Source organism: Rousettus aegyptiacus, unplaced genomic scaffold (genome assembly GCF_014176215.1).
Source record: "Rousettus aegyptiacus isolate mRouAeg1 unplaced genomic scaffold, mRouAeg1.p scaffold_m13_p_2, whole genome shotgun sequence".
NCBI lineage: Eukaryota > Metazoa > Chordata > Mammalia > Chiroptera > Pteropodidae > Rousettus > Rousettus aegyptiacus.
In genome coordinates this window covers 105,401,656-105,423,743 of record NW_023416295.1, presented here as the reverse complement: position 1 = coordinate 105,423,743, position 22,088 = coordinate 105,401,656, and the positions used below count along the sequence as shown (strand labels likewise).

Sequence of the window (22,088 nt, the reverse complement as noted above, 5' to 3'; positions counted from 1 at the left end):
TATGTTATATGACCTATAATTAATAAATGATCATGTGAAATAATGTTAAATCTCACTAGCCATAAGACATGTAAATTAAAACCATATTATACAATATCTTTGTAAAATTATCAATAGCTTTAAAGTATGTAATATTCCAATGATGATGTAGGACCTCAGTGAAATGAGTAACTGTATATAGTATGTGGTAAATTGATGAAAGCTTTTAAAACTATTTGACAATAGAGATTATATTGAGTTCCTCAAAATATTTATATTTTTAGATATGTTATCTTTAATTTCACCTGAAATTATAAATTAAGTGGACTAATTAAAAATCTGTCATGTGACAAATCAGTACATCATCATGTATAACCATTAAATTTATGTTTGGGATAAGATTCACAATACCTGAAATTCATTTGTTATAGTACTAACTGAAAAGTAGGATATGTAAAATACATGCAATTTTGTGTAAAAAAAAAAAAAAGCAAAGCAAAACAATTCTATGAAAAAATAACTACAAAGAAATGCCTTTAAAATGTTATCCAATGGCTGTCCTTAGATAATGGGATTTTTGTGTATTATTTTTAACTTTTTACTTTTCTGTATTTTCTAAATTGTCAATAATGAGAATTATTTTTATAATAAAAAGTTTAACAATTAGTTTAAATAGAATCACACAAATTTGTGTTTCAAATTAAAGAAGACTATATAGACAGCAATAATTAGGAGACAGCAAGAATCAAAGGAAAACCTTTTTCTTAGGTTGATGATACAAGAAATTAAGGAAGCAAGACCTAGAGAAGTAGAAAGCACAGTAGGTAAAGTGTTTTACTTTCTGAGGGCAGAATGACGCTTCTTCTAAACTGAAAGACAAGATTTATTGGACAGCCTGCCTAGATACTGATAAGGATTTGTTAAGTAATCCAGGTCACCATTTTTCTTCTTCCTCAAGATGCTAAAAGCAGGACTTCTGCAAACTTAAAAGAGTAAATCTTACTTTTTCCTTCTCGGTGACAGGCGTGATCCTGAAATGGTTTAGCCAAAACAGAATCACCTTCTCCAGCATTTGAATTGCAGTATCTTCATGTACAACCAGCCAATTTCGTCACTGCATTTGCTGTTTCTTACACGAGCTCATGCCAGTATGCCAATCTATACCTAAGTGTTAAAATGGTTAATATGAATTGGACCTTTACAGTGAATTCTCTCATTTTACTCAGGGATTGTTGTCTAGAACTGTGGCTGAGTTCTGATGTAAAACCTTAAGATTTATGGATTGTTATTGTAGAGTTGAGGAAAACTTTGCAAAATGAGTACTGCAAAGTGTGACTAACTCGAGCATCACTATTTTAAAAAAACGGAAAGATACAGAGATAATTTTTATTTTTAGCTAAAAGTGCACTAGTTACAGAGATTCTCTACATGCTAAGAGTAGGTAAGTCTCCAGCTCTGAGTTCAGTTGAATCCTATTTTCTTTCACTGCATTCATGGGTTCAACATCTGGACTGATCGGCCAAGAAAGGCAGATAAAAGGCTGGTACTTTGCTGGAGAAGAGACTGAACTCCGTATAGTGGATGGGTATGGCAATGCCAAATCTCTTCCCTATCTGAGTGCCTTTTACAGTTTCGTATAAGGTCATTTATCTAGATGGTGTTTGCTCATGTGTTCAGTGGTCAGCCCTTGCATATGAAGTAATTGTTCCTCCAATATAACAACTATGGGTGGGTTGGCTTAAGCTCAGGATGGAAAGGGTGTGGCTGTTTTAGAAACATTAGGTGCCATGAGAAGTAACAGAAAGTTAACCTTAGTAAGTAACATAGAATTTAGAGAAGTAAACATTCTGATTTTTAGTTTTTCTGGAAACTGGCTCCAATATCATCTTTGATTGAAAACTAGAGTCATTTCACTAATTATAAGAGCAACTTTTAAGGGAAAAAAAAAGACATGATATATATATCGTTCTCAAAATAGAATGACAAATGCTAAGCTTGTGTATGGATGTGTATGTGTGCACATGCATCAACTATTCAAAATAGGCTTTGCACCATGCTTCATTTGTTTTCCGATCAATTTGCAAATATAAGGTGATTTTCTACGTACAAAGATCTATGGTGAAAGAATAGTTCAATTTAATAAACTGACATTTTAAGTATCAGGTTTTAAATTATAGCATTCTTGTACCATGAGTACCATTTTCAAGAGGTACTTTTCCCTGATGTATTGTCAATCAACCCTATAAAGTTAATAAGTCCTTAAACATAATGATGGCACCAAAATAAGAACAGCCTATAAGATCAATTTCATTGAGAAAGACTCTAAAACAACAGATCTTCAATGTAACTCTTAAATGCACAACATTGATGTAGCTGTAATGCCTGCAGATTAAAAAAATACAAATATACACATATAAAGAACAAATTTTACATTTGAATGTAAGGATTAGGTTTTCCTTTTTATTTATTTTTGCTATTTCTTTTCTTTTAAAATTTTACCTTCTTTTATTCTTTTATTTCTTTTCTTGCATATTTTTCATAAACATCTTTATGGAAAGCATGTTATGCTTCCTCCTTTCTATCTTTGAAATAACTGTTATGGCATAAGCACAGGTTTCCTAATACTAATATAAATGTATTCCTAGCTTTAAAAAGTATATTATCTTATACAAACCACACTTAGTTTTATGTAAAATTAAAATTAACATACCCTCAATATAATTTATAAATTCTACATTTATAAAATCTAATTTAAAAAATAAATAAAGTTAGTATAAGAACAATTGCCCTTTAAAGTAAACCTGAAAAGGTACTATATTGGAGAAATATTCTTTTTGCACTACATTTCAACTGTCTATCAAAAAAAAATTATTTTAATTTTATAATTATAAAAATAAAAAACAACTCATAAAATATTGGTTGCATTAAAACATTTCCTTTGATTTTCAAAATAGGTGGGTTTGACTCAAGCAGGAAAAATGATCTGTAAATTACTGACATTTTTTACAGATTTAGCTCCCATGACTTAGCCATTTTTTTTTTCTTGTGATAGGCTGAACTGCATTGACAAAATTTGATCTCCTTAAATACCAAATACAATTTTCATATTTTTTCCCCAGGTAAGGAAAAAGAATTTACCTACAAAGACACCATGGCACATGAAAAATTAGAAAGGAGTAAAGAATATACATACCAATGGCTTCACACACAGGTTGGAGTTCATGAAACAACTAGTTCCAGAAATATGGAATGGTGAGGTCATTTTTTTAATTAGATTTTTGTACTGTAAACATATCTTGAAAAGTGAAACCTAGATTAATTGTGCTAAAATAAATATGACTTTATAACCAAAATGCCAATTCATTAAAAGGCCTCTCATATAGAATAAATTTAATCATTCTTTATATTTTTACTCTAAAATGTTTGAGAACTCTTTCTTTAATGCTTAAGAACAACAGATGAACTATACAAATAATTCTACTTTATAAAATAAAATGCATGGTATTCATTAACTGTTTGTAAATATCAAATGTATTGGAGATTGTATTTTATTTTTTGTTATTTTTGTTGTCATTTATGTTTGGCAGTTAAAAATATAATTCAACTCTAATGCTGCCACTTTACCTTTCATGTAAGTAATTTAATAGTATCTCAGTGCTCAGTTTCCTCTTTTTCATAGTGAGATGATAATATTTTATCTATCTCAATATAGAGGCAAACTCACAAGGCTGAACATATTAAATGTTTTATTTAGCAACAACAAGGTCAAGTAATTTTAGTTACATTAATGTAGGTACTAGTTTGCTAGATCTGCAATAACAATAACACAGATTGGTTGGTTTAAACTGCAGAGATTTGTTTTCTCACAGTTCTGGAGTTTACAAGTCCCAGATCAAAGAGTCAGCAAGGTTGGCTTCTTTTGAAGTCTTTCTCCTTAGCTTGCAGATGGCCACCTTCTCAGTATGTCCGTATAAGATGATCCCTCCATCTGTGTTGTCTGTGTTCTAATCTCTTCTTGTAAGGATATGGGTCTTATTGAATTAGGGCCCACACATGAGACCTCATTTTACTTTAATTTATCTTTTTTAAGACCCTATCTCCAAATACAGTCACATTCTGAGATTTTAATTCTGAGGGTTAGGATTTCTATATATGAATTTTGAAGGAACAAAATTCAGCTGATAATGTAATATAAAACATATATGTGTGTAACTACTGAATGAAAGTTATAAAAAAGAAAAAGCCCAGAGATAATATTTTTAACATAAATTTTAAAACTTTCATTTTAGCTACATATATTCACAAAACAGTAAAAAATGTGCTATTTTAAGCATTTATTAAATATGTAAACCATTATTGAATCTGAATGTAGATGACACTTTGGAAATTTTTCTAGGCATTGTGGATAATAACTATTTAAATGAGTCATGAACAAACAAAATTCTATAATTATGAGAATTAAAAAGTAATTTAACAGCAAGTTAAAGTATATAAAAAGAAACATTTTTTATAATACATATAAATTTAAACCTTCATAGTTGGTCAATTTTATAAATCTTTTTTTAATATGGAAAAGAAAGTGAAAATTGAAAGTAAAATTAAAATATTTTATAATCTGGATTGATTATGTTCTATTTCGTTGTAAGCAGAGAAAGTAGGAATGAAGGTATCGACATTTGAGAATTTTTATTTTACTGAATATTCTAATTAATGCCTTATGTTAGTATTAATCGATTTAGTGTAATTCATTAAATGCAATCCTTAGAACCATAAACAAATATAATGTAACCCACAGCTTACTACTTATATTAACCAGGTATAAGAGGTCTGGTTTAGAGATTTTAAAACATTAGTATAGATAATGTGAAAAATAAAAGCAAAATGTTTTAGGATATACTTTAGATATGCTTACACATTTAATGATATCCCTTATTCCTAAATAAGTTATATTTAAATATATAATACAACAGCAATCATTGATGGATTTTCTCTTTTGAAAGGACTAGGTAGTCCTTTATATTTTATGAAATTTTACGAAATATTGTTTTCAAGAATGGAAGTTTTTGAAAAAATATAAAGGACTACCTAGGTAGTCCTTCATATTTTACGAAATTTTATGAAATATTGTTTTCAAGAATGGAAGTTCTTGAAAAGCCAAATATTAATGTTCTAATTTTAAACAGAAGTTAATTGTGAGCATTAGTATAATGTATTAAACACATTAGAGCTATTTTAAAAATAAAAAGCTTTGCCTTAAATAAGTAAAATATGCATAAGCAAATGTAAATAAAATATTTACTTTTTATAATTTTTTATAATTTAGCTGTTATTGGTACTTTCAAATTTTTTGCATATTGTATGTGTTTATGTTTGGCAAAAGGGGTAGCATTAAAGTGTTAAAAAGAAATTTAAATTTTATGTTAAAAATAATTATAAAATGACTATGGAAAGATATAAATTTTTATATGTATTTGCATGTAACCAAATTTAAGAAAACTATTATTCCCATTTTGTAAACTATTGATTTTTCACAAATCTTTTATTTAGCATTTTTTTCATATTCTTCCTCTAAATTTATGTAATAATATGATTTCTGTTTTTGTCACTATGCAGCAACCATTTCTTACCTGAGTTAGATCCAGATGTACTTAATGGTGGAAGAGTTCAGCTTGTGGTAAGAAATGTATTTAAAGTTACAGAAACCATTGTTGATACCAGTACTCAATAAATGGCGCTTTAAAATATGTCTATAAATTAGTGTCAATTATGAAAATATCACAACCGTAATTATTTGGGATAATATCAAAATACTATGTATTAAGTAATAACATGTTTTCTCCACTTGTAATATAACTATAAAATATTATTTCCACATAGCAGATTTTTAAATATTATCTTTCTATAGTATTCAAAATAATATTATTCTAGACAGGAAATTGCATGATGAAATTACTTTTTAGAGTACTTGAGTGAAACAGCAAAGTACCCTCACAACTCAGAAAACTAAACTAGATAAAAATTAACAAGTAATTGTGAACTCAACCACTCTAAATAATAAAGTATAAATTATCAGAGATTTAGGAAAACCAGTTCTTAACATGGTGACTAGAGCGTAGGCTCTAGACAGTATAACTATGTTTATTGCTAAACTCGATTGTGCTATATGCTGTTAGAAGGAAGACTGTGTTAACAAGAGAAGGCCACTATGGAATCTAGAGAAATGAAGCCCACAAAACAAGAAAATTTCAGTATGTTTCCAGAAATTTTCAGAGAAAAGGGTACCCTGACCAATGACAGAGGTGTGTGGCCTAGTTGGCAAGTGAAAATGGATGCATCAGGTGATTCTAACTTTATGACACTCTCCATTTGTATCAACCAACTAACACTCCTTGGTCAGATTCTATATTCACCAAGAAAACTGATTATAATTTAGTTTGCCATGCAGCATTTAGTATGAAAAGATAATGTGCTTTTTAATGTTATCCAGAATAGTTACATTCATCATTCTCATGAACAGCTCATTTAAGGAGTTTTCCTGAAAGAGGAGCAAAATTAGAGGAATAGTGAAAATTGATGTGTTTTTGAAAATATTTAGAGAATATAGATTTGAAATAATCACTCTGCAAATATTTCCTTTCATTTTAATAGATACTTCTCTGGCAGAGTGGCATGGGAATTGCCACAGGAAAATTGGTACTTCATTCTATTAACAGTATACATATTACTGACTAACACTTTCCCACCTGTTGTTGAATGGCCACTTTTTTGGAGCAAGAATGGGGAATATAAAAGTGCCAAAGAATGCCAGGATAAAGGAAGCAGTATTATTGTACTCTTAAAAATGAATGAAAAGAGATTGGGTAGATTATTAATCGAAATAGTTCTTTGAGACTAATGCTCTGACATTAATCACCTTCTTCCAAATACCACTATATTATACTACATATAAATATATGACAAATGCATAACAATGATAAATGCTTTTTTTTATATTGAAGATGCACAACTGAACACAAAAACACATTAAATGGTAGAACATAAACCCACAGATTTTGTGCGTGTGTGTGTGCAGAAAGGGGATGGAGACAGGAGAAGAGATTAAGCAAGGACTTATGCCAAAAGGATACTGGGCTAACTGAAGGCTCTTAGTAGAAATCTTGCAGAGTGTTAGGGAATAAAAGCACCCAACTTGTGCTTGGGGACTGGACACAGATAATTGCATGATTGGGAAGGGCCACAAGAAAGAGAAAAATAAATTTTTTAAAGTTGCAACTACCTCTACTATACAATCTTCAAAGACATAAAATAATATCCATAATAAAAGGACAAAAATTATAAAGCAAAAATAATTAAATTTTAATTAGAGGACAGATTAATATGCATGGGACTCTATTATATATATATATATATATATATATATATATATATATTATTTCCAGAGTTTATAATATGTGTGTGTGTGTGTGTGTGAGATATTATCATTGAATAGTATCAATGATAGATATTATCATTGAAATAAACTCTGGAATGGATACCATAAAAGACAATTAGTGAATTGAAGGATTATCTACAAACGATAGATTGACAGCTGACATCAGATCAGAAACTGCATACCAAAAGACAATGGAATTATTTCTTAACATTTTATATATATATATATATATATATATATATATATATATATATATATATATATAATCTACTTCACTAGCTTTCAGGAGTGAGGACAGAATAAAAGATGATCAAACATTCAACTGTGAGTTTTGATAACATATTTGTCTTCCAAATAAGATCAAAGCATATTATGTAACTTAAAAGAATGAGAAAATGAAAATAAAATGCCATGTTACTTATTTCCAAATATATATTAGGTGTGTTATTGATCTGGATTATCGTATTGCTGATTAAACTTATCCTCCAATACTTTAGGATTTTCCTACAGAGACAGTGATAGTTCAGGTTCCCCAGGAAACACACTCTGAAATTTTGATATTTAAGTATAGGACATTTATTGCTGGAGACTTTCAGGAACAACTCCTTTGAGAGATAAAAGAAGCAGGATAGAGAACATGCTGGATCCCATCTGATCTTGGAAGCTAAGCAGGATCAGACCTGGTTAGTACTTGGATGGGAGTTGACCTAGGAAGACCAGATGCTGTAGGTGTAAAAAGGAAAAAGAAAGAAACAGAATAGTGCAGGGCAGGAAAGGTGAACTGCAATAGAGCTGCAGCAGAGGTTGTGAGATCTGGTGGTGGTAAGGCCCTTATGAGTTGCTCCAGGTTGAGGCAAGAGGACCAGTATTTTACTCTCCTTCATTGGTTCAGGAGAGAATGTGACTTGGGCAAAGCAGCTCTTTTCAGCAAAGGACAATTTCCAGAGAGGGATTCAGCTGAGAGCTACCAGGTTTCAATTTTCCCAGCAGAAAGAGTAATCTGATTCAGTTGTTAAAAGTGATCTGAGTGGATATCATAATAATCACTATACTCAGTGTGTTCACCATCCATGGATACAACAACTAAATGTATACAGTGCGTCAATTGTATTCAAATATATAAATTAAAAGCAATTCTGAACAGCTGGGTTTTTTTAGGAACTTGAGAAATCTCATTGCAATATGTGTGTTGATAAATAAAAACCCAAGATTATATAAGTAGCTTTGAAAAAGTGGAGCAGCTGATGTCATGAGATATAAAGACAATACAAAGCTAAAGTAAACTTTATGGTGCTGCCACAGGCATGCGTAAATAGACCAATGGATGTGAATAGTAAGTTCGAGAATAGATCTATGACTATATTGTAATGTAATGTATAATAAAGATAGGAAAGGTCAGATCATTTTGTTAACAGCATTCAGTAAACTAGCATTAAAAAATATCAGGCCTACATTTTGACCATTTACACCCTCTAGAGTAGTCAAATGGGATTCAGACAGTTTGAAGGCTCAAATGTGAAAGGTAAAGTTATAAAACTGATCAAATAAAAAAGAATATCTTTGCAACTTAGCAGCGAAAAAAGTCTTCTTTAAGAAGATATAAATAGTTCAAATTATATGGCAAAAAATTGATTGACTGTGTTAAATTAAATATTCCTTTCTATGAAGAACTTTATAGAAAAAGTTAACAAATTATAGACATGGACAAACTATTTTCAGTGCCTTAAACTAGCAGTAGATTAATATCTAAATATAAAAACTTCTACAAACAAACAATAGAAAGTCAGATAACTCAACAAAAAAGAAATATAAATACAATAGGAAAAGAATATACATAGACAATTTGCAAGGATGATGCCGAATTGCATAAATGTAAATAAAGAGATTCTCCATTATATGACCAGAAGAATAAAAATTAAAAGTTAGAAGTTGCATAACTCTACTCATCAGAATGGCAAAAATTAGACAAGTGGGTTAATGCAAGTGCTGTCAACAATGTGGAAACATTTATGTGTGGGTGGTGAGAGTAGAACCTGGTACAGTCATTCTGGCAACAAATAAAATAAAATAATCACAATATCAAGTGCAGATGAATATGTGGATCAACTGAATCTTTCATACATTGTTACTGAGAGTGGTACAAGCACTGGAAAAAAAGTAGTCAATTTCTGATAACATTAAATACCAATTAACATACAATTCAACAATTCTACTCTGAGCATTTTCCATAAAGAAATTAAGTTTAATCAAAAACCTATGCATAAATATTAATACTGGTTTTAATTGTAATGGCCAAAAATTGTAAACAACTTAAATCTCATTCAGTAAGTGAAAAGATAAAATATATATATATACACAAAAAAATAATAAAAAGGAATAAACAAACTTTTGTTATATCCAAAGATTTTGATGGATCTCAAGAGCATTATGCTGAGTGAAAAGAAGACAATCTCAAAAGATTATATACTGTATGATTTCATTTACATAATATACTCAAAATCATATAATTATAGTAATGGAGTACATGTTAGTTGCTTCCAGTGGTTAATTTGTGGTGGAAAGAGTATGATTTTAAAATGAGAGCAAGGGAGTTTCTTGAGAAGATGGAACAGATCTGTATTCTGATTACGATAGTAGTTATATGAATTTATGCATGCGATAAAATGTCATAGAAGTATGCAAAAAAATTGTACATGTGAAAACTGGTGAAGTCTTAATAAGGTCTGTGCTTTAGTAATGGTATTGCACCAAAGTCAATTTCCTAGTTTTATTAATCTCACTTTGGATATATAAGATATCATTAGGACAAATTGGGTAGAGGGTATACAGAGAATTCTCAATACCAAATTTGCAGTTTCTATGGGAGTTTTAAATTATTTTGAAATTTAAAAAAATAATTAAATGGTTGAACTTTACATTTAAGCTCTGTGCATTTCACTTTATATAAATTATAGCTCTATAAAACATTTAAAGTGCCTTGCATGTACCCACATACGTTATATAACAAAGCCTCTACCTTATATAAGAAAAGAGGTTTGTGCAATGATGATAATGTATTATAAATGGAGAGCTATCTGTAACTCAGCTTTCTGCAACCAAAAATAAAAAATGGTTTCAAATCACTCACGTGTCTAGAAATACTTTAAAATTCTTTGAAAACCTATATGTAGAAATACCTATTTATTTTATATGTGCCTTAGTATGCCTTAACTTCTAAAAATACAAAATTTTACAAATAAATATTTAATAAAAACTTGTTTGTGAAAACAAAAAGAAACTCCCTGTTCTTTATTAAATGAGAGATTCTCTATTTTTAATTAAGTCACTTGGGTTGGATGTGAATCAGGATCCTAATGTTTAGAAGCCAAGTTCCAAAATTCGTACCCCTCATTTCATTGTGAAAATATGGAGAAAAAGTATTATAAACCTTGTAGATATGGGGTATTAAAGAAACAAACACCTAAAGCAGTTTTGCAAAATTACTATTTAATAAATATCTACGATTGAATTGTACATAAGAAAGTTTTTAACCTGACATTAACTTGAACTTGTTTGTGTTATAACCATACAAAAGGTTTAATATTACAGTGTTTTAGAATTAAACATATTTTTGGTAAAATTAGTGTTAGAAATTGTGGTCTGTTATATTGTTTTTAAGTATATTCATTTTGCATGATATAGAACACGTGTATTTTCTTTATGGTGTCTCTATCGTTAACAGTAAGAGAAGGAATGATGTTCATTTTGAAAGCCAGTGTTTTCAAAAATAGAGTCTGAATATTAATGCATATGTGTCTATGTCATATGTACTAATGGGCCTATAACTAGACACTTTATAAAATTTCTAGGTTTACATTTAACCAGCTAGGTGGGATCACTGTTAAATTTCACTTCTAAATTTGAATTCCTATTGTAATCTCGCCTAATTAGTAACTGACATTAATTGTTTTCTATTTTGTAAGAAACTATCTTTTGGAGGTTAATGGCTTAGATGATAACAAGATTTTTGGAAAGCATATGTTCACAAATATTTTCTTGACATGTAGGTATTGTCTTTTTTGGAGAGGGTAGGATTTTTACTTCCTATTTAGGCATAGTGAAATTATGTCATTGAATTGAATCAAATACCTGATTTTAAAATCTTGAGACTTATACTTAAATCCTCTTTAGCCCCAGGCAGATCCCCTATGCGATTAACATGTTTTTCTTTATTTTATAACTGGTCTCACCAAAATTGTGGTGTTGCTTTGTTATTCTTGGCTGGTTCTTTTTAAGTCTTAGTATTGATGAAGCTATTCTAACGGGAACATTAGACACCTACTCTTGTATACTCATTGAAATAAAACTCAGAAAAAATGTGTAGCACTTTTCAAACTAATCACAATTGGGAGCCAGTTGTTCCTTATTTCATTTTCAACAGTTTTCTACTGAGAATTTTTTTGCCAGCGCAATTTATCACTTAGCTAGGTACATGAAAAGGTGACTGACATTACAAAATGGTTTTTATCTTGAGTCCAGTAATAGCAAATTGCTTACTTAACAATGATAAGTTCATGCACTTAAGAGTAGGAAGGGGGATGCAAAGAAGGGCAAACATCTGAATTTGAAAGAGGATCATCTTTAGATTCCTGTTTCATGAGTTTTTCTAGCTCATCATATGGGACAGCTTTTTTAACCACAGTGATGAGTTTATGGCATTATTTCGCTCTATTGAAATTTTTCTCACATCAAAAATTAAGGACAATGCTTTCTCACGGGATTTTTTTAAACATCCTGTGGTTTGGGTTAAACCCCAACGACTATAAGTCTGCTTTGCTTTCCATTATGTCATTTTCCCCCACTTCAGGGCTGAACCCTGATAGATCATTACTTAATGGTATTAGACATTATGTAAAACGATATTTTATAGGCAAGAAGTTATTCTTTTAACTCTTAGTTTAGGCCTAATATAATAATAAAATCAGATGGTATTTTTAGGTAAAATAAATTATCTAATCTTTGTGTCCTTAAAATAATATATCTTGAAATTTCTACATATTTACCAATATCCCCCAAATGAGATGTAATATACAGTATTTTTACATCAATAATTATTATAATGAGAATGTATAGATCTTTTGTGACTATGGTATACAATTGTGGTATGAAAAATATTTCACGGAATTTTATTGAGAAAACTAATACTTATACATGGTAAACTATAAGTAGAAAATAATGTTATATGGCATTTCCAACATTCAATTAAGAATTAAATAATGTTCTTGGCAAATAAGTGATGTTAAGCTGTATAAAGTTTCATCAGTTGCCTTTAAGATTGATTTTCATCAAAATTACTGTACTAAAATGTTTTCTTTTGTTGTACAGACTCAAATAGCAAACCTCAATTTCAAAATCGGCTCTTATTTGCAAAAAATGCTTTGACATAGTGCATTTGTTCTGCCTGGGCAGCAATAAAGGATTGTGGTATCATTTTGAAGAAGGTTGTTTGACAGAGCCTGTTTGTTTATTTGGGGTAATGTGAGCTACATTCAGAAAATGCCATATTTTGTTTCATGATTGTATACATTCTCTCCCATTGCTCCCAGGCACGACTTGTAAGCAGAGAAGACACGGATTTAGAACTTTTTTCCATGACCAGTGGAAGTGCTTTGTCTGTGAAGAGAGAAAAAAAAAATCAGGCACACAGACACTCAGCGGGATCTTCAAGTAAGTTGTGGTTTCCTTCAGAATTAATTTAGAAATCACAAATGAATTGATGGAACCTAATGCCAACGAGCATTCTTTTACATACAGGGGGGTAGAATGCCAGCAACCAGAACTGTCCAAAAATGTGTATTGCAATGTTTTTTCCTTAAATGTCTTCTTTTGATATAAACAAAATTAAATTATTTCTAAAATTAACAGCATCAGTTTTTATTTTAATTATATTCTGTGACTCAATGCTCCACTCTCCCACCCCCTGTTGGATCATATTGAATTCTTTGATCATTTAGTTCTAAAAGAATTTTTAGGCTAATTATAAAAAGTTGGGTTTATATATCAAAGTAGCATATTTTGGACTTCTGTCATTGATTTAATAGAAGTTGTAGGTAAAGTTAATTTTTAAAGAAAACTTTTTAAAAATAGATTTTAGATGATAATATTATTCTGTCAAAACCATGCTTTAAAAAACTATTTTCATTAAATAGATGACAGTTTATGTTTTTTAATGATGGCTTTTTACACTTGTGAACCTGTCACACTCATCTATTGCCTTTATGGTTTCAATAAGAATTGCATTGCAGTCAGCGCTAAAAAAGTATAAACATTTAAAAAATACATCTGTGGTCTCTGGAGGTAACAGGTCCTAATTTTTTCAAACTCTTCACTTTACTTATACCTCAAGGGTCTTGAAATGTCTCCTAAAATATTATGGTATATTAGTAGAAAAGATGTTTTATTTGATATCATATTTTGTTAATTTCCCCAAAGTATAGTGAACCTCAAAAGTCAATACATTAGATTACACTTCATTATAAGCATTAAGTTATTCTTGAAAAAAGGTTTTCTACTTATTGATATTTTATTTATGTATATACAAAGTCAATATTTGAATTAATGTAAAAATTCAATGATCTAGATAAATAAACACTTCAAAGTTATTCTTTGACTTTCACCTTTCACCCAGGTAATTGGCATTATTAGATCTTAGTCATTTAAATTTATTTATCATGCAAGTTCATTTTGACAAATTTTAATTTGCTTTTTAAATAATAATTTTACTATGTCTAATGTAAAAATATTTATCAGACTTAAAAGTTTTTGGAGTACTTGAATTTTCTTAGCTAATTATACAATTTGGACACTAAAAGGTTGCTCAAGTCAATATGGTTAAGAAATAAATAGTTTAGGTTTATTCATCTAATATAATTTTTTTGCATTATTAACACATAAATTACATCCATTTTTCAAATATATATTACATTTCAGAAGGAATCAAACATATATTATGTATCATGCATAATAACGAATAATACTATATGCATTTTAAACATTGCATATTGCAGGCTCATATATCACTTTGGAGCAGTGTAGGTTAAAAGAAACAAACCAAACAAAAACAAAAAATATTGCCTTATGACTTTACAGAATATCAAAGTTTCTATTCATAATGTATCATCTGAATGTTAAAATATAAAGAGCTCAATAAATCAGCAACAATCTTGAAATACACAGTATTTATCTTTTACTTATATAACAATGAATCATAGATTTTAGAGTATATGAGATTATTACATAGAATTCATTTCTTAATATATTCTCTAAGAAAGTGAAATAAGGCTATTCTCACTGTAATTCCAGTAGTTATCAATAAGTGACATTATGGCAAACACTACTGATCCCTAAAATGTTTACTAAGTGACAATTTAAGACAAGCCATTTTAGAAAATAGTTTTTATTAAATAACAGAATATTACTTACTTAATTATTGTAGTTACTAGTTTACTGTAACATCAGTATAATATAATAGAAAAGAGTGTGAGCTCTGACATAAATTTGCCTGCACATAAATCATGATTTAATTTCCTTATCCTTAAAGTGGGAAAGATATTGGAAGTACCTACCTTGTAGAACTGTCTTCAGGATCAAATGTTGAGCATTTGAACAATACTTGGCACATCATAAGAGCTTAATAAAAATGTTCTTTATAATTTCGACCTACATATAGCTGTAAAGATTCAATTGAGGTAAGATATTGAAGTCTCTAGAATCTAGGCACATGGACTAACTAGCTCAGATTATAAGAAACCTATTCTTAATAGTCGCTTGACTAAAAACAAACTTGGCATAGCTTATTTTTTTAATAAAATTCTTTTATCCTTCAAAGTTGTTAGGTCCTGGGCCTCCTTGGCCCTGGGCCAACCACTTACAATTTTGGTATTTTGAAAGCTCTTTTTTTCCCCCAGCTTTCTCTGTCTCTCTCAAAAACTTGTCACCTTATTAAAGCTTAAGTTTCTTTTAGCCTTGCAAGCCAAATCTAGAGAGTAGTTTATGGGCTGCAGCTATAAAACTCTTTCAGCCTTTGAACTTTTCTAGATAGTTCTCTTTCAATGTTGCTATAATGTTTGTAACATGTATTCTTTAAAATCAGATAAACTCAGGTTTAAAATCTCAATAACTTGCATAACCTTGGGTAAATTATTTATCCTCTAAGAATGAATTTACTATCTGAAAAATTAGAATAAAAATATTTATCTCATAGAGTTTTAGGGAAAAGGAAATGAGTAAAAATATACGCAAAATATGTAATATATTGCCTAAAATGTAGTAAGGGCTTAAAGAATAATACTTGTTATTTATATTGTTTGTTATTGTTGTGTTTTTTTGTTGTTGCTGTTGCATAATTTTAAACAATTTCAAGGTAGAATTGTCTTCCTTATCTGTGTGTCAAATAATACCAGAACCAACATACTTTCAGCATGCCAGCCATCTTAAGTAATATATCTTGTCTCTACTTAGAGAATTTCCTAAATTTTCTGTCTCTTTACTTTTAGTTCTTACTGCTCTCTTACAGAAGCCACGGCAATCTTCTGCTACCTAGTTTTCTAATTTACCTTATGGTTTCAAGAGAGATGTAATAAGTCACATTATTATTTAAAAATCGCCATTTGTAAAATGAATATGCCAAGATGCTTCCTCATTTAAACAATATTTAGAAAAAGGTATTTGAAATTTTTTAAATGACTCTGATTTCCTCAATTAATTTTCTTATTTAATGCTTAAAATAAAGGCTATATTACAATAATAATAATAATTTTATTGCTATAGGATTTATAGCTTTACGAATTTCTTTTCATTAACTTTTATTATCTATAGTGATTATTTTTCTTTGACAGCTAATATAAATACAACTCAGAGAGTTTAATTAATATGCCTTTGGCACAAAAATCTTAAGGGAAGGCAGCAATTTGCACTCATCTTTTCTTGTTCCAAACCCAATGTTGTATTGCTTTTTATTTTTCTATGGACTAAAGTATATAACTTAGTTGGTAACAGTAGGACATAATTAATATAGTCCTGATTCGCTCATTCATTCATTCATTCATTCATGAGCCATATACTGAATGATCACTACTTACTCTTTACCTCGTTTAAGTTTCGAGTTGACTCCTTCTAACCATCGCTGCACTTTCCAGGACATACTCCATTTTCAAAGTTAGCCAGGAATTAAGAATTCAGAATCTTTCTTTAATAGTAGATAATCATCCCAAAGTCAACTTCTTTGAGCATATCTGAATTTTCATGAAATGTAAGTCCTTTTAATATAATACTGAATTTTCTGAATACAGGAAAAAATATTAAAGAAATGAAGCAGCTAATGTAGTTAAAAGGACTAAGGAAGGCTTCTTTTTTGTACCTATAATAACACTTGAGATTTAAATAAGAAAAGAAAATCATCTAAACAAAGGCAAAGGGTAAAATATGAATATGTATTTGTGAAACATTGAAGAATCAGTCCAGAGCTTCCACATACTAAGTAATGCAAAATAAAGTTGGATTAAAATGAAGCCTAGTTTTAGGTAAGTTTGAAAGTAAAGTGGAGGAAGAAGTGGACTTTCTAACTTATAATGCATAACTAACAAAAATTTCTGAAAATATGTTAGTGTTTTTGAAAGCCTAAGATCAGTTGAAGAACAGTATTCTGATTCAATCCTAACATTATGCAATGCTTCCAATATGTTGACAAAGTAATGTTTATAGCTCTTATCAATATATGGAAACATTGCATAATGTCAGGAGTTGGAAACTTATGTCCACACAAAAACCTGCACGTGGATGTTATAGCAGCTTTAATCATAATTGCTGAATCTTAGAAGCAACCAGGATATCCTTTAGTAAGTAAATGGCTAAATAATCTATAGTACATTCAGATAATAGAATATGATTTAGTACCAGAAAGAATGAGCTACCGAGCCATAAAAGATAGAGGAAACTTAAATGCATATTACGAGGAGAAAGACATCAATCTGAAAAGGCGACTTACCATATGATTTCAAGTGACATTCTTTAAAAGAGAAAACTATGGAAACAGTAAAAATATCAGTGGTTGCCAGGGTTTGGAGTGAGGTGAGATTACTAGAGTTGAGCACAAAGGCTTTTTAGGTCACCGAAAATATTCTGTATAATACCATAATGATGAATACATGTCATTCATTGTACGTTATTCCAAACCCATAGACTGTACAAAAGCAAGAGTAAATGGTAATGTAAACTATGGACTTTTGGTGGTTATATCGCATCAGTTTAGTTTCCTCAATTGTACGAAGGTTCCTCTCTGGTAGAGGATGGGGATAACGAGGGAATCTATGCATGAGTGGGGGCAGGTGCAGGTGGGGAAACTACTTTCCCTTCAGTTTTGCTGTAAACCTGAAACTGCTCTAAAAAAAAAAAAATCGTCTTAATTAAAAAATAGAGGGGAGAAAAGAAAAAAAGGGGAAAAGAAAAGCTCAGAAGGGAGGTTTCTTGCCAGCTATTACCTGAGATTTACTTTGAAATAGGTAGGATTTAGAATTTAATTTTACAAATGTAAATTGCCTTGAGTTAAGGAGACAGAAAGCTGTAGAGTTGAGACTCCAACCTAGGTCTTCTGATTCCTACTGTAAAGATGTTACTTGCTTCCCATTGAATTTTTCTGCACCGTAAATGTTTTGCTTCTATCTCAATGTAAAGATGGAGTAAAACAACACTATTATAATTTGGATTTCTTAAAAAAGAAGAAGAATGTATGAAGACAAACTGTATGTGCTTAGAGTATAGAAGGCATTTAAATGAATAGAATCAATGAATATTATCAGTCATTGTCGCTTTTCTCTATGGCGTATATTCATATCATCTTATTTTTCAATGACTATTGTCCTCTCCAGAACAAGAGAAAACATTTCCATTAACATTCTATGGCTTTGTCTCCAAACTGTATTTATGAGATTCAGGCTGATATATAGTTACAGATATTAAAGAAAGTTTGTAAGATATTATACATAACATTCTTTTAAGGCATTCAACGAACATGAAGATGAGCTGTTAAAGGGCTTGGCCTCTCGGGGAGGAAAATCTCTCTCAGAAATGCTAAACAGACTTCCTTTCAGAGTCTGTTGATCACAACTAGTTTTTTTTATGTTTATTATTTATTTTCCTTCGCCAGTGCTAGGATGTAATGTTCCAGGAGAGCAGGGAATTTAATGAAGTACCTTAGGTACCGAGAACAACTAACTGTCATGTGGTAGGCCCTCTTATGTATATTTGATAAATGAATTAATGGATAAATGAAAGACTATGACCATCCTTTAGCTGAGTAAGAAATTGGAAAGAAATGTGTTACATTTTCATGCTTTATAGTGGAAGACAAGCTGTACTGACAAAGAAGAGGAATACCAGACTGATTGCTTAGTAGACATTCAATAGTGTCTGCCGAAGCTTCTAAGAGCACCTGACCTGTCCAAAACCCTGGTATTATTATTAAAGAGTACAGTGTATCCAAATAGTAACGGTTTCTTTCCAGGTGAGTCTTTCAAACAACCCAGTCATGAGATGCAAATTTCCATGGATCCAGCCTACACAAAGCCAAGAACAACAGCATACTTCCAGCCTTCTTGGAGTTTATAATAGACGTAAATATAGGCTGTGACAGTCTGGGTCCAATCAGTAGATAGCTATTTTTTAGCAAGTAATACAGGCAAAGTATAAGTATTATTATCTATATCAAAGGAGCACCTATAAAAATATAAGGAAACTATGGTACCGTAGGGCTGAGCGAGAGCACCGAAGAAAGAACGAACTTGAAAGGGGTTCAGACCTCTCGTTGGAGAAGGTGTGGTTTAGCCACCAGATAGCACAGAAGTGCCCTACTTTGACCAGACCAGAGGTAATAAGGAGTTATGAGGCAAACAATAGGCAACTCTAGGCGGTGCGGGAATGGGGAACAGGTGATGAGCAATCAATAGCATAGGCGTGCGGTGTGAGTGGGCCCTGGTAGGGAAGAAGATACAGCAGGCTTTGATTTCCTTGTGGAAAGGATAGCACAGGTGGAAGCTGCAGTTTGCATAGGGATCACATTCTGGCATGGAGCTCAAGCAGGCTGCATCAGAGACATCCTCAAACCCACAAGGCCAACCCCTGCCCAACTTATGACAGAAATTGCAAAGCTTCCTCTGGCAGTGTCCCTTCAGCACCCTCTACTGAGAAAGCATAACATTTTTTCTCACTTTAAAGGAGAAATGCTTAAAGGAATTATTTTATCATAAAACATGTAATGAAGAGTGTATTATTGCTAAAAGGCAATTGATAACTGACATATATGCATGCACTAAATTTCTATGAATATATATATATATATAAATTATAGGTATATGTATGAAAAACATCTTTATAATAGTAAATTGGATTCACTTCTATTTAGAAGATATTCACAGCTTGGATCAACTTAAGGCTTAGTACTATTTTACTCATGGCATCTTTAAGCTAGGAAATGTGATTGAGTGAGAGAAAATGCAAAGAAAAAAATCACAGCTGGGAAAATTTGAGGAAAAGCATAAAAGAAAAACCTCAGATTTTTAGAAAATGCCTTGTTCCATCATTCTGTTTCTCTTTCTTCTGTTTTATATGCTACTTCCAACCTATAGAGCCATGTCATCTACGAGGAAACAATTAACTAGGGAATGACTTTTAATAAATTATAGTATAGCCCTCAATAAACTAGAGTTTTGAAGTAGAGAAGTAAGAGAGATTTGTATTTTTAAACACAGTGAGAGTGTGGTATTGGTAAGAATATGTCTTAAAAGATTTTGGAATCAATTTCTGGTTCTGACTTGATTGCTCACCAGCTTGTTTATGATCTTGGTTAAGTCACTTACAACTCCTTTATAAATTTAGTAAGTCAAAGACAGCCTGGATAGTGGAAAGAAATTTGGAGTAGGCCAGTTTTGAATTTAAATCCATTTCTCACACTTATGTTTTTGTGTGCTTGGATGAGATAGTTCAGGATTGGTTTGCCAATTTAGAAAATATTATGGTGGAAATTAAGTGAATATATAGATATACATTTTGTGTTCTTGTGAGAAAAAGTGTAAAGAAAGCAAAACAAATTTAAAGGAGATCCAAGAGTTCTTATAGCTTTAAAATCCCATATTCTACAACTAGAACAATAAAATTTATGCATAACAATTTCCCAATTAAAAAGCAACAAAAACTATTATTTCTTATGTATTATAGTATGAAAATCATGTTTGTAAGTGAAAATTTTCTCCTAGCCAAAATACTTCTAAATGATCCTGATTTTAAATGTTTTTAAAATTATTTCTAATTACTTTAGCTAAGTACAGTCAACTGACATGGGGTAAAAAGAAATATTTCCTTTAAATGCTTTCCACATAAAGATTAGAAAATTTCACCATCTGTAAGAAATGACAGCTATTTTATAAAATCGAGTCAACTTTTTAAAAACTTGAAGTGATTCTGAAAGTCATAGTCCCACTGAAATAATTTGGCTTAAGAATATTCTACTATAAACACTTAGTAGTTGATATCTTAATGTCCCAATATATTTTTAAAAAAGAAAAAGAAAGCAATTTCCTACTGAGAACACAGTCAACATTTCATAGGGTGGCATTTGGAAATGATATTTAGCATAGTTTCTACCTAGATATTTACTTTTAGAAAGGAATTTTCTTATAAATTTAATATTTAAGATATTAAAGAGGAAGCTAGGTATAGACATATAGGTAAAAGGTAATTTAATAAAGAATTAATTACTTTCAGTAATCCTGAAAGTAATTAGTAAAGACTATGAAGTTTTGTACAAATATAAAATGTTATTACAGAAAAAAACAAAGGAACAAGATATTAAACAACTATCTTCTTTAAGAGAAATTTCAGTTTTTCAACTTATAGGACTGTGTAAAAGATGGCCTTGTTTTTAAATCTGATTATTCTCATACAGAATATTAATTAGAGAACCAGGCCTGCAGCCCCTCTTGAAGAAAGCAATGCTTGTTTTGAAGAGAACTCTAGTATATTTATGGGACCAAACTGAAAGGAAACAAAGGGGTTTTCTTTTTGAGGTTAAGATTAATAATACTTTAAACCCAGCCTCAAATCGTACCTTTGAAGGTATTTGTGGCTGTTTTATTCAATGAACATTTGTTGAGCACTTAATATATATTAGGTGCTATTTTATATTGTAGAGATAATTTCAAATTCAACAAATGTCAAAATTCTAAACTTTAAAAAAATATAGGTTAGCTCTGTACCATATAATCACACTTAATATTGTAAAGGTTGCAAATTATTATTTAGAGTTTAAATTTATTTTCAAAATTATCTTGGTGTTTCAAAAATATAAGTAATATCTCTTATGTGAAATAGTTTGGGTTTTTCTCTCTGAAAGTATCAGCAGTAAACCCCATCCAATGCAAAGATATGTTAATTAATTGCAGAGTTAATTTTTAATGTGGGAGGACCCACATCCATTGCTACCAGCTGGCTCTTTCCACTCCTACAGTAAGAAAATTTGATTGGGTAAGAAAAACTGTTTATTCTCCAAGGAGACCCCTCTGAATTTAAGCACATGGCTTACTCTAGGCCATCCTCCTTAGGAACTTACCTTTAGTAAGTGACAGTCTGAGTAACTACAGTTACTATT

At 30.6% G+C, this 22,088-nt stretch overlaps 1 protein-coding gene across 10 annotated transcripts in view; it reads left to right on the top strand.

The window, feature by feature from the left end:
- LRRIQ1 (leucine rich repeats and IQ motif containing 1) overlaps positions 1–22,088 on the top strand; it is a 188,908-nt gene that overhangs the window by 156,402 nt on the left and 10,418 nt on the right. For 4 of the 10 annotated variants that reach the window (XM_036236956.1, XM_036236958.1, XM_036236955.1 and 1 more), the window contains 3 exons: positions 3,099–3,231; positions 5,593–5,653; positions 12,997–13,117. In XM_036236956.1, the coding sequence (XP_036092849.1) occupies positions 3,099–3,231; positions 5,593–5,653; positions 12,997–13,117 (315 nt within the window). Of the gene's footprint in view, positions 1–3,098; positions 3,232–5,592; positions 5,654–12,996; positions 13,455–18,787; positions 21,606–22,088 lie in introns of those variants that run through there. The other 6 variants (XM_036236960.1, XM_036236959.1, XM_016143639.2 and 3 more) reach the window with 4 other exon arrangements.